The 12,436-nt window shown below is 34.3% G+C and overlaps 1 protein-coding gene across 11 annotated transcripts in view; it reads left to right on the top strand.

The window, feature by feature from the left end:
- The window catches only part of myocd (myocardin), a 166,423-nt gene that overhangs the window by 116,250 nt on the left and 37,737 nt on the right, over positions 1-12,436 (top strand). For 3 of the 11 annotated variants that reach the window (XM_088599605.1, XM_088599610.1, XM_088599604.1), the window contains exon 1: positions 7,832-8,216. The exons of 6 other annotated variants lie outside the window; for them this stretch is intronic. In XM_088599605.1, coding sequence (XP_088455731.1) covers positions 8,162-8,216 — 55 coding nt within the window. In that variant the 5' untranslated portion in view covers positions 7,832-8,161. Of the gene's footprint in view, positions 1-7,831; positions 8,217-9,762; positions 9,807-12,436 lie in introns of those variants that run through there. 2 more of the 11 variants (XM_088599609.1, XM_088599608.1) reach the window with 1 other exon arrangement.

Raw genomic sequence — 12,436 nt, 5'->3', positions numbered from 1 at the left:
TTGTTTTTAGCTACATGGCTCATGATGTAGACACACTGTAATGCAGTTACCCAGGAAACCAGGTGACTTTCTGGGTAAAATATTTAATGTTGTATGTCTCTGGACTCAGGCCCTGCATCATTAAATACAATACACATACTAAGATTTTTTGGTAAGCTTTATTAAGTTCATAGCATTCCTTTTCAATATTTTTGGCAGTAGCTGACTCAAAATAATTTAGTATTTTTTTTTTTAATTAAAGTTTGTGAACTGCACTACTACAGAAGGTACAAGTAGAAGCTGAAAAGTTATCAATAATGTGCTGCTAGCTTAAGCCTTTGCAATTTTTAAAACGTTTATTTTCTACAGATCCCAGGCACATTCAAATGGAAAACGTACTGTATGCATCAAAACAGAAACCCTGTAAGGACAGATTCATATTGTAATGCTTTCGGGGTTCACGTGGGTATGCGCCCCTGCTGCTCCTGCCTCAGGTCGCACTGAGTGGAGATCTCCCTTTAGCTCAACTGGGTGGTTCCCTGTTGAGTAACGCCAGAGGTCTGGGTTCGAGACCCAGTGGTGGAGGGCCGACCTGAGGCAGGAGCGGCGAGGGCACATACCCACGTGACCCAGAAAGCACTACAATATATTAAGGTTGATAATTATAGTGAAACTGGACATCTGTAATGTGTTTGAGGTGCTCACTTATATGGGATGTCTGTGTGTACTCTCCAGGTATTTGCAAATGGAGCAAAACTCTAAAGTCTAAGTTTTTTGAAGGCATAAAATGCAAGACCTATCTTAAAGGTTATTTTTAGCAATAAAGTATCACAATATTTTTTATAGATTACACTACTGATTTTTTCCCCAAGAACATCACCCAGTCACTGTAAATCATACTCAACTACAAAATCATTTTAAAATAATAGTCTATCTTCTGGTCTTTTGTTACCAAATACAGAGTAATTACTGAGGAATTTTCTGTGCTTTCAGACAATTGCAAATAGTTTTTGTATCATCTGTTGCTTTAAATGGATGCTTTACAAACTATGTCCAAAGAGCTCCAGATAACAGATGTCAGCTTCTGTCCACACATTTGCCTAAAGCTATGTCCTTTTATAATGAATCTCATTTTCCAGAGTCACTTGGTCACATTGATTATTGTATACTGTACCAAATTAATTGCAGAAATTGGAAATACAGCAATATGTGAAATAAATCACATATAACTGAATGTGTTCAGTTACAAATTAATGCAGTAATCATGAAGATGATAAGATTATTTTTTAGAATAGAATTTCAGTTCAATTCAGAGCCATTAAGAGTCTCTGTTGAATCCCACAGCTCATGTTGAAGGGACATGGGGTGATATGTCTCAGGGTACTCTTGACCTAAACTTTAAGAATTCAGATTATCCCTCTGCTGTTTATTTCAAATAGGAACATACTGAAAAGTATTCTCTATGCTATTCTTGGCTATACCTTAAAAATTGAAATACAAATGTTGTATGTTGTGTTACACACAAAACTAACTGGCTGGTCTGGTTTTGCTTAGCAGAATCTACCCACAAGGGATTAAGTTATATGTTATGAAGTAGGAAACATACTGACAAGTTATATATAGTGCTCGCTTTACAGGGGACTGGCTGCTATTAAACAAGGTTTACTCTTGAGCCCAGAGGGTGGAATCTCTCAAGTTTCTTGTAATGACGTACTGTAGAACTTGACAAAACAGAAAATATTCATTCCAAATCATGCTCATGAAAATATGTACAGCTCTGCCTAGGGTTACTACGTAAACATTTCAATTTATTTTTAATAGTCTTAAGAAAAAAATCCGAATCCACACAAGCATGACAGATAAACTTAATATGTTCATTTAATAACCTCATGAAATCCAGACAATAATTGCAGTGTTAAAATGGACATAATTTTGTGATTTTCTTTCAGGTAGTTTATTTTTTTTAGATACATTTATCACAATATTGATGTTAAATGCCCTTTAGGACTATATATTTTTTTCTAATTAACTATGATCTGATTGGAACAGAAGTGTTCGAGCTTCTGTGGAGTCAAAAAAGGAAAATTGTAAAAGGCTTACATTGATTATTTAAACAATTACTATTTAATATGAATAGCTGATTTAAAACTAGAAAAGGGAATAATTTTAGTGGGAAGTTCATTTTCAACACTCAAAGAGATACAATGATGTTCTTATTTTTATCATGTTCTTTTTCTAATACAAATTCCAAAAAATTGTACAGTAGGACATTGTACTGGAGCAATTTCGCTTAAGTGTATAGCAATAGTATCCCACCTGGGACATAAACAATGTCCTAGCCGAGAGGCCTAATCAGCCCAATGTATTCTGTTTGTTCCAGCAGATGACATCCCTTGTGAATGTTTAATACAGTATGTATAAATCTATCAAGCAATCAATCCTTAAAATGCATTTACAGAACATTGAATGAAAAAGAACCCTTTCTTCTCAATTTTATTAAGATTTTATCACATTTCAACCCTCACCAAATGTAGACTGAAGACAGATAGATATTTAAAGAAACATTATTGCTATATTGTATATTATACAGTATCTTATTAAAGAAGAGGTCTCTGTTTCATAGAATTGTACTAATTCTTGAAACTAACTAAGGTCTTGACAGTTCCATACCAAGCCCTTTTAAATTATTAATAAAAATGTTACTTAAAATGTAGTATGAAAGAGAGGCATAAAGTTGAAAAATATCTTTACATTTTAACAGTCAACCACTGCTGTACAGTAGAATATTTTTTTAAGTGTACTTCGAGCATTATTTGAAAACTTTCACACTTCTGGCTACCAACAGAAATTAGGCCAACATAGGCTACATTTTAGTCAAGTCTGTTAAGGGTATGTAAGAATGATTTCATGGCAAACTAACCAAAATAAACTGCTTCACCCAATTTACCTCTCTGAAAATTAACCATACTTTGTGGCTGTTGTGTTTGTGAAGTAGTTTCAATAATGGGAAATGATTTAACTTGATTTTATCTTCCAAAACTGGCTCATAAAGTTATGTCCCTGGTATTTACAGCCATGGTCAGCATTAATTTTTCAATGATCGCAAATGGCTCAAAATCACAGAAATTCACAGCTTATTCAAAATACTGACTTATATCCAGTATGATTTGCCAGTATACTAAATACAGCATCCATGAATGCATGATTAAGAATTGAAGTTCAATGAAAGACACTAATTGTAAAGTAAATTGAGGAGAACTTATATCCAGTCACAAATAATAATAATTATTGATGGCTTATGTATGAATATCTATAATATTGTTTCTATGTTTTGTACAGGACAAAGCATTTCACAGATTTCATTATATTTCACATAAAGATAGACAAAACTGAAGCAACTACATCCTAGTGTCTCTGAGTACAATGCTCAATTGCATTTCTGAAATCCAGAGAGGGAATCATGACATAATGTAGAAAATCTGTTAAAATGAGTTACAAATTATATAAAAGTTTGTGAAAATTGTGTATTAATTGCATGACAAATGATTAATTACTTTGCCCCCAGACTGCTCCAGGACAGTTTAATTGTGCTTATGATACTTTCATTAAGCATGCTGTAAACAGTAAATTTGGCCCAACATGGACAAGTGCTTTCACATTTCCCCATTCAGTTGTGAAAACATCAGAAAGTGATACTATAAACAATCAACAGCACATGAAATAAAACTAAAGTTTGGCATGGCTTCAGAAATATTATGCAGCCTGAAACATTACAAAAATACTGATAATAATTGTCAATTAAGAGTGAGCATTAATGAGACAACCCTTGGGGATCATTTTTGATCATTTTTTTATATAACTGAGGCATTTTTGTTTCCCTGATTCATTGGCCTAAAGAACAAGCAAACAGCAAAATCAGTTACACAGATGTAAACATCACAAGTGCATAAATAATAGTCTGTGCTTTTAGAATTCCATGTGAGTCAACCTATGTGATTTCATTCTTTTATTTTGGATTCCATTCAGATTGCTTTTGCCAGCTTGAAGGAAATCTCACACTTTCACACCAAAGTAAATGTTCCCTATGTCTCCAAGGAGCTGTGAGGATTTGGCTTCAAACTGCTCATGTCAGTTTTGATTCTGTTTTTTTTAAGAAGTTCTTTATGAAGTCCCAGCCATGCCTGATGAGCTGCTATTAAACGATCCTCTCATGTGGCCCTTTTAGCTTAACTTCATTATTTAACACAATTCAAAATAAAAAAGTAACAGTGTGCAAAATCCCTTACTTCTCTGATAGCACTGATGGGCTTGATTATCACTGGATGAATCATAGAGTACAATATTTATTCTTTGGAACTGCACATTAACCCTTTTATGTTTACCTAACTACGGACCTAGCATTAGCAATACATTTCTTAATATATCATTCTATGCTCTGCATTTTTCTAGCTCACAATTAGTAGGCACTTCTGTTCTAATAAAAAAAACAATGTTAAATAAATAATACATTCTGTGTACTTGCATAATATATATTTCATTAAATCTTTTGGCAATACATTTAAATGTGAGCAGTTAGCTGGATCAAAACTGCACATCTATAAGAGCTTGATTCTGAGCTTTTATGCCCACTATAAATTGTTAAAATGTGTTTACCTGCAGAAGTGGACTGTTCTTTGGGCCAACAAGAATACAAACTGTAAGCAAAGAGCTATAATTTAAGCAACATTGTAACTGAGACCAATAGGCTTCAGACAGATAAAAACCAGCTGCTCTGTCTGCCTCCAGCATTACCGCACTGACAAATCAATTGTTAGCTGTTTGTTACTTGCAGGTTTTCCAGAGGACTGTTGCTTTTGTTGGCATGTCTGGCTCCAGACAGTGCACTGCAGTTAACATCAACTCTCTTACTGTCTCAGTCATCAGACCTAAGCTGTTGATATTTGAGGTGGAGCCAGAGCCACTAGAAACAAGATGTTTTCAGCCCAATTCATTAGTTCCACCTCAATGAAAAATAGTTAAAAGTCTTTTTAAATAAAAAACTTAAGAAAAAAGATTTCTCACACTGTTTAGACCAAATGTTTAAAATTATCAAATGACCTTTTATTTTAATGTACTCTCACATTAAAATAAACTATATAATTCCTGTGATTTCTTTATAACATTTTAATAGTTTGTACTGTCAAATTGCTCATTGCTTCCCGATTTTGATTATTTAACATAATCTACTCATTATTTTTCACATTTTTCATGAAACAAAGAATGAGCAGCACAGCATACATAACAGTATGTTTTAAGACAATCGTTACTGTATTAGATGTCTGTTGGCTCTACTTACCTTTTGCTTTTTTCTTACCTAAACACTGGCTGTGGTCAGTTCTTCCTACATTTTTGCAGATTTAAGTTGTTTGATCTCTTTTAAACAAGAAAATTAGAAACAACAGGCGAATAAATTGAATTCCATGCTTTTTGGAGACATTGATAAAGAGAATGATCACTGCAAAAACAAAAAGAATAAAAGGGATAATACAGATAACTACTAAAAGGGACAAGGAGCACCATAAAAATATAAGGTCTGAGGGTAGATAGAATTTATCTGTTAAGATCTGAATTCTTCATAAACACAGATCCCTTCATAATGAATTCCCATTTCGTTCTTCTGGAGTAGGAAAATGCCAGATTCCTCCAACAAAGTTCAGAACATTACACATCAAAGGAAAACACCCTAGATTCTTTATGAATTGAGAAATATTAAGTATTTTAGTCCCTTTCAATCCTTTTGATATTCATGAAAGCAGTCCTTCAAAGAATCTGTACTGTAGTTAAATGAAGAGAAAAGCAGAGATTTTAATGTTTAACCTACTTTGTTAGTCTGAAAGAAGCAGCTCAAATACAGTTCTTCACAAACTTTAATAATCTTGAAGTAGCTACATATACATATAATGAATTCTTCATAAAAACTTCACAAGTTTAGCTGAAGACCTGAAATGTATGAGTACCAGTTTATTTTTATAAAAAAACATAACTGTGCCGACACTTAAATATTATGATACAAAAGTATTTGATTTCAATATACTGACTTCACATTCGCTCTCAACTTCTCTTATTACGTTTTTAGGTTTTTCACTGTTGTTTTAATAATTGGAGTTTTGAAAAAATACTTTATTAACAACAAGCACCAGTATTTCATGTGCAATACTCAAATATGAACCTTAAGCAGGCAAGGATTTTAATTCTAACTTATTCAGTTTAGTAGTTAAACTTCTTTATTATTATGGTGAAATGATCTCACCTCCATTAACACAAGTTTATGACAGACACACACATCATATCATTATTACATTTTATCTATACTTGATTATAACCAATATGGCAACCTGTATTACTATACATGCTAGGCAAGTGACAAGTTAAATGAATATGGCTGGACTCATTTTCTGCTAGACCATTCATTGGATGCCATTTGTTTTATTTTTATTTTGTTTGCTTTGTCTTTAGAGCTATACATGACACAATGTAGTCTAGTTGTACTCTTACAAAAAGTCCAGAATAAACATTTTATACAGTATGTGTAAGAATACAAATGCCAATCATAAAAATAACATAAAGCTAAGATGGGAGAATCGGGTATCTGACAGCTTCATAAATTAAGTTGATTAGAGAGGTGATTTCATTTAGACTTGGTGAAATGGTTGGTCTTTGTGTTCTGTCATCAGTGAGGGTCTTGGCTCTGACAGCCGAGAAGGAATGGTGACATTATACACATCGTGACCACTTGCTTGGCGCATTCCCAGCTGTTAGACAAAACCACTTCATCAGTGAGCAGAGGATTTAAAAAAGAAAAATCAGTCAAATCAGTGAAACAACTGCAGTCAAACAGTCAAGTTCAGTGATATGTGCATAAGTTGTTACAACTTGTGGAAATATACAGTAAAATAGAACAGCCATTAGGTTTAGAATGTACACCAGTATTGTTTTAGAACTGCAAACCTCATTCAAACCCTCCTAAAAAGGCAGACAAAGCCAGTGTTGACTATCAGTAGCAGAACCCCCCCCCAAAAAAAACAATGCAATGTTTTAAAACACATCAACAGAAATTTTAATACTCCTTAAGAGGTGAAGAAAGATCACAAGTTACTAAAGAACTTTGGACAAAAGCTGTAAATGTAATTCCATACAAATGTGTCACATTTGGAGAGATTATCAGGGGTAAATGTTACACGATCCAAGAGACAGTTGGCATGACGTGATTGTAATGTCTTCACAGTCATCCAGCAAATATGACATAATATGTGTAAAATACAGATGCACGTGCATGTGTACGTGGGAGGTGGAATTTTGCTTGTTTAATACCAGAATTTTACTGAGATTCATTCCTGAAAACTAAATGAAAGCATCTGTTAACTTTATTACAACCCTGGATATTAGAACCATAGCAAGCTTACAAAATTTGAATGAATATTTTGCTCCCTGTTTAAGTTTAAATACATCCAAAGAAGTCATAAATAAGGAAAATAACCGCTGTACAATTTCGTAAAAAATCTGTTTAGATGATCAGGAACAGTGACTTAGTTTATCTGTTCCCGGCTGATCAAATCCACCACTCAACCAGGTCAGAACCTTTCTGGGGAAGATAAAGAGTTCCTTTTCGTTAGATGTGAAAGAGTTAAGGGAGTGAGACTTACTGACTTCTGTTTACTTTCACTCCAGAGCCCTTCCATCAGCAGCCATGCCCTAGGAGTGGCTGATATGCAGATTGTAGTGACTGGGATTGGATAGCAAAGCCCCACATCTCTTTCGTGACTGTCCTGAGCAGACGTTTTGACAGGGGAGCCTCCAGCACGGACTACGCTGATAGTAAACTTTCAGCTGTAGGAGGGCTCTGCACCTCTTTACTCTTTTAGACCCTCCCAGCACAGGAATATCATCTGCTCTCTTGTGGAGGATCAGTGCTAGATGGGACCAAAACCTTTCACAACTTTTGCTGGCTCACTGAATCTAAGCACGGACCTCAAGGGAACGAGTAATGTGTAGACATTTAAAGACACATGCTGATTTTTTTTCCCTTTTTTAATGAAGTACCTTTTGCTAGTTCTGTTCTATCTCTCCTTGGAGCCAGCTATTGGTTTGAAGTGTGAGGTTTGTTTTTTTTCTTGACGTTTGGATTTGAAAAAAAAAGAACATCATGACTCTTCTTGGTTCAGAACACTCTTTGCTGATTCGCAGCAAGTTCAGATCAGGTAAGCAATATTTAAGTCTCTTGGATTTTTGTTGTTGATCATATTTCAATTGGAGTGATAATATTTCTTTAATAGTGATAGTATTTCATGTAATTCTTTAAAATGTGTTCTATGTTTTGTAATTTATTTTCTTATGTGAATTCCATGTAGTTGGTACATTTTTAAATCATCCATGTTTACTGGATGATTTACTGTCCTGTGGAGCTGACTAGTAAGGAGTTTAGCCAAAGAAATTATTATAGACACCACAATTCTCAAAATGAAAATAATTTGGATGTATAATATACAAAGTGTATTATTTGTATATCCTGATTACATATCATAATACTTTTTTATTCAGTAAGCGCATCTTAGAATGTGTAGAATTTGTTCTTAACAGAATTGATTCTAAAACTCAAAATGTTTGTCAGTTGTGAAAATGAGAATTTACTACACAGGGATTACAGGGATCTACTCATTTCCAAATTCTATTGTTATTTAAAAATTCTTTTTACACCCACTAAAAGAAAAGGTGTGTGTTTTCATGGGTATTGTAACTTACAGAAAACATTAAATCATTCTGAAACTGAGCACTTATTAATATAATAACATTCCAATGCCATCTTAAAAGTGAAATATTTCAGGAAATGTTTTTTTTACTTATATCTTTTCCGTAATTTTCTGTATATTTTGATTGTTATTTTCTGAATGCAACTTATATAATATTTGGAAACTGTCAACCATTTGCCTGCTTGACTTTACACAGAGGTTAGGGGTTATCTGCAGTGTACGGCTCTGGCTTTAAATTCTAGATCTGAATCAACTCATACCTATTGGAGTCAAAACAGCACAAACTCTTTTCAAACTCCTTTAAACTCCATTCATTTCATACAGTTTCTCAAATTAATACAACTCATACAATTTTTTAAAATGTCGACGTGGTCAATACTGCCACCTTTCTGGTTAAAATGTAACTGAATTCCACACTATTTATAGTGGAACCTTTTTGTCTGATTGATCAATGTTATGTTAAAAAGTTAAACCCTATTAGAAGAATAAACAGGACAGTCGGGGAGAGAATACAGTTAAGGAAGTGTGCAATTACACAACCTCTGTGCACACTGTATTTCTTTCTGAAAATAAAACCTGATAGCCATTTATACCTATATTAAACAACTCAGTCTAAGCGATTTCGATGAGAAATCACTGTATTTGCAATACTGTTTATTTTTATGACAACAAAATAAATATTTCTTACTTCCATTAAATTATAATGTCGCTGCATATAAAACTATTCTATTAACACCATTAGGGTTTAAGGTCATAGCTTTAATAGTGTCATTAGTCAACGAAACCTTAGAGGGTGAAAGAAAATGCTTGCATATGCAGCCAAATAGAGCAAACATGTACTTGCAAGACCAATATTAATTTTGTGTGTCCTGCAAACTGCTGGATAATTTTTAGACTTTCCAAAATGGTAATTGCTAACAAACAGTTTAAAGTGAAATTGAGCTTTTCCTTTAGTTCGTTTAGAACAACTAACAATGGGAAATTATCCTTTCCTCAGAGGAAGCAAAACTGGCAAGAGTGCACAGTCAGAAATGTGGCATGGTAAGCATGTTTAAATCCTCTGTTTTACTTAAAACACATTTTAACTAGTAATACACTGCAGATGTATGTTTGGTACCGCATACACATTTTACCAATTACTCTCTTCTTGTTATGTAATGCTAATTGATTGTATACGGCTATATCTCTGTAGCACTTGAGAAATTCTGTAGAAAGTCTTTATAAGAAAGCTTCTGGATTACATACAAGAAGCCCTCTGCCAGTGCAATAAATAGATTGTGATCTGTCCTAAATTACCTTGCTCAGATCTCTAAACTCTGAGCTTTTTATTAATGGCTCAACAGCCAGTCAGTCCATTCCCATTGCTTCATGTACTGTGAATATTTCGTTAAGTTACGTAGAATATTAAACACTCATTCTCCCAATTCGGGCTAGTGTACTTTGAAGAATAATAAAGACCACTATACTCCACTCACGTGTGGACTGTGCTGGATTTTGACCAAGAATCTCAGGTACAAAGGCCCCGGGTATTAATTCAATGTACTCTCTTGCCTGGCCACCACCATTGCTAATCCCCCTGACAATACTTGTCCTTATTGTATGCTGCATAACAATCAAAAATAGCTTTTTTCTCCATGGGAAATGATAAACTAAATATGAACTTCTTTTAAAGAGGTAGGTGTTGTCTTTGCAGCTCACTCCAGTGTTTTGTTTTTATAGAAGGACAATAAGTCATTATTCAGTGAAGATGTCGGGCAGTGAAAATGATGACATGTTTACAAAAGCAATGGGCAGGTGATTGGTGGTGAACTGTCAGTTTCCCATGACTCTTTACATCTGCCGCTGATGTCATGCATTGGGTAGAGTGCCAAATTTGAGAAATCCTTTTGAATAACCTAAAATCAAACAAACAAACATTAGTATCACAGCACAGGATTCCAGAGGTTTCCCTAAAACTAGTGGATGAAAGAAGATGCATAAACTTTCTTTCCTCCCACTTTGAAGGTTTTCATTTAATTACCACAGATAGTAAAATTGTGGTGACATTAAAGTCTTAATACACAGTCCTTGGAACTTTTCAGTTTCATTAAATACATTCTAAAGACAGTCAGATTGTCAGAAACTCGCAATGTAATAGGCTGTTTAGCTGATAAATGGAACAGGAGACAGCTCCACTTTGTAGACCCAGTGCTTTGTCTCAGCAATTAAGGCAGGCTTCAGGGTACAGTTCTCATATAGGTGATAGGACAAAAGGAGCACTAATTAAATGTGGCATAGTTTAGTCGAATACAAGTTACCCTTCACTGCCATTATCTACATGAAAGAGGTTGCCATAGTAGCAGAACTGTAGCAGTAAAGGTGAGAACAGAGGCACTACATCAACAAAAATAAACAAACTTCTTATATGAAGTCTCTGAGTAATACCCTGAAAGTTTTGTGATCTTTGAAGCTGGTGGTGTAGTACAATCAGAGTACATCATAGTAGTGTAGGAGGTTCAAAGGTTTTGGGCTGGCAAGCTTAATAATTAAAACTAAAAAGTAATTACTATTTTATTCACTATCCTCTGTTTACTATATTATTACAGACATTAACAAGTTAAGATATCAGGCAAAATATTCTATTTTAAATGTATAACCATAAAAAACGGGTATTTAAACAATGGATCTTTTAGAAATCATGCACCTAGAAGAAAACACCCCTAAAAGTATCCCATGTCAGAATCGCTCTTACGATACATTTACATCTCCTCCACTGCAAAATTTCTGTCTGCAGAGTACCTATTACTCAATCAATATTTAATAACAACATCCAGTTATTGGCAAGGAATGGATTTCCTGCAAGTACTATTGCTGTGCATTTTAATTAATTTTCTTCTGCCCAAGCTCCACCTGCATTCCTGACTTTACAGTATCTCACAGAGGTAATGGCAGTACACAGCCTCCTTAAGCAACAATTGCTTTGGTCAGGGGAAATGAAGCATCAACAGTTACAAGGACGACAGTGATACATCAAAGGGCAAGGCCAAAGGCCAGTAATGTATTTTTTTATTTCCAGTCTTGTGGACCTACAGTACTTTGCTAATGGTCGATAGGAACATGAACTACTGATTTTTAATGTATGCTATCATAATGTTTGATTCTGTTACAAATAAGACATTGATTGTTATAAAGTATGTCTTGAACAAGGATACAAGGATATTTCTTATTTTCCTATTGCATAGCATGTTGCTATGTTCATCTCTAACTGCCAGTGTTGTATAAAAGCCTTTTGGCAAGTATATGTTCTCTAGACAACTGGTGTTGCTATTTATAAAGCATTAGTGTAAATCATCTGGTTCTTATTGCTGTGAGAGATATTCAATCCAGAGGGACATGAAACCTGTGATTACACCAACACAGACCCAAACCAGCACAACTACCAGTTCAGTTTAGTTTTGAGAAACAAAAGTTGCAAGTATTTGCACCTTTGAGTCAACCAAGGCAAAAAAGCATATTATCTAGTAGATGACTACTTTTATAGAACCATTTAATGCAGATATGTCCATTCTCATAAAAGACAAATATTTTAATTAATAAAATGAATACTGTAATGGCTTCGTCTCCAAGTTATTTTTAAATACAGTAATGCTAATACAACACTTCAGGCTTCAGTTTACATACTGCTGTTTAGT

The sequence above is a fragment of the Lepisosteus platostomus genome, chromosome 11 (genome assembly GCF_059453375.1).
Source record: "Lepisosteus platostomus isolate fLepPlt1 chromosome 11, fLepPlt1.hap1, whole genome shotgun sequence".
In the NCBI taxonomy this organism is placed as follows: domain Eukaryota; kingdom Metazoa; phylum Chordata; class Actinopteri; order Semionotiformes; family Lepisosteidae; genus Lepisosteus; species Lepisosteus platostomus.
Note: the sequence above shows the minus strand (reverse complement) of the source record. Positions and strands in the feature narration are given on the sequence as shown.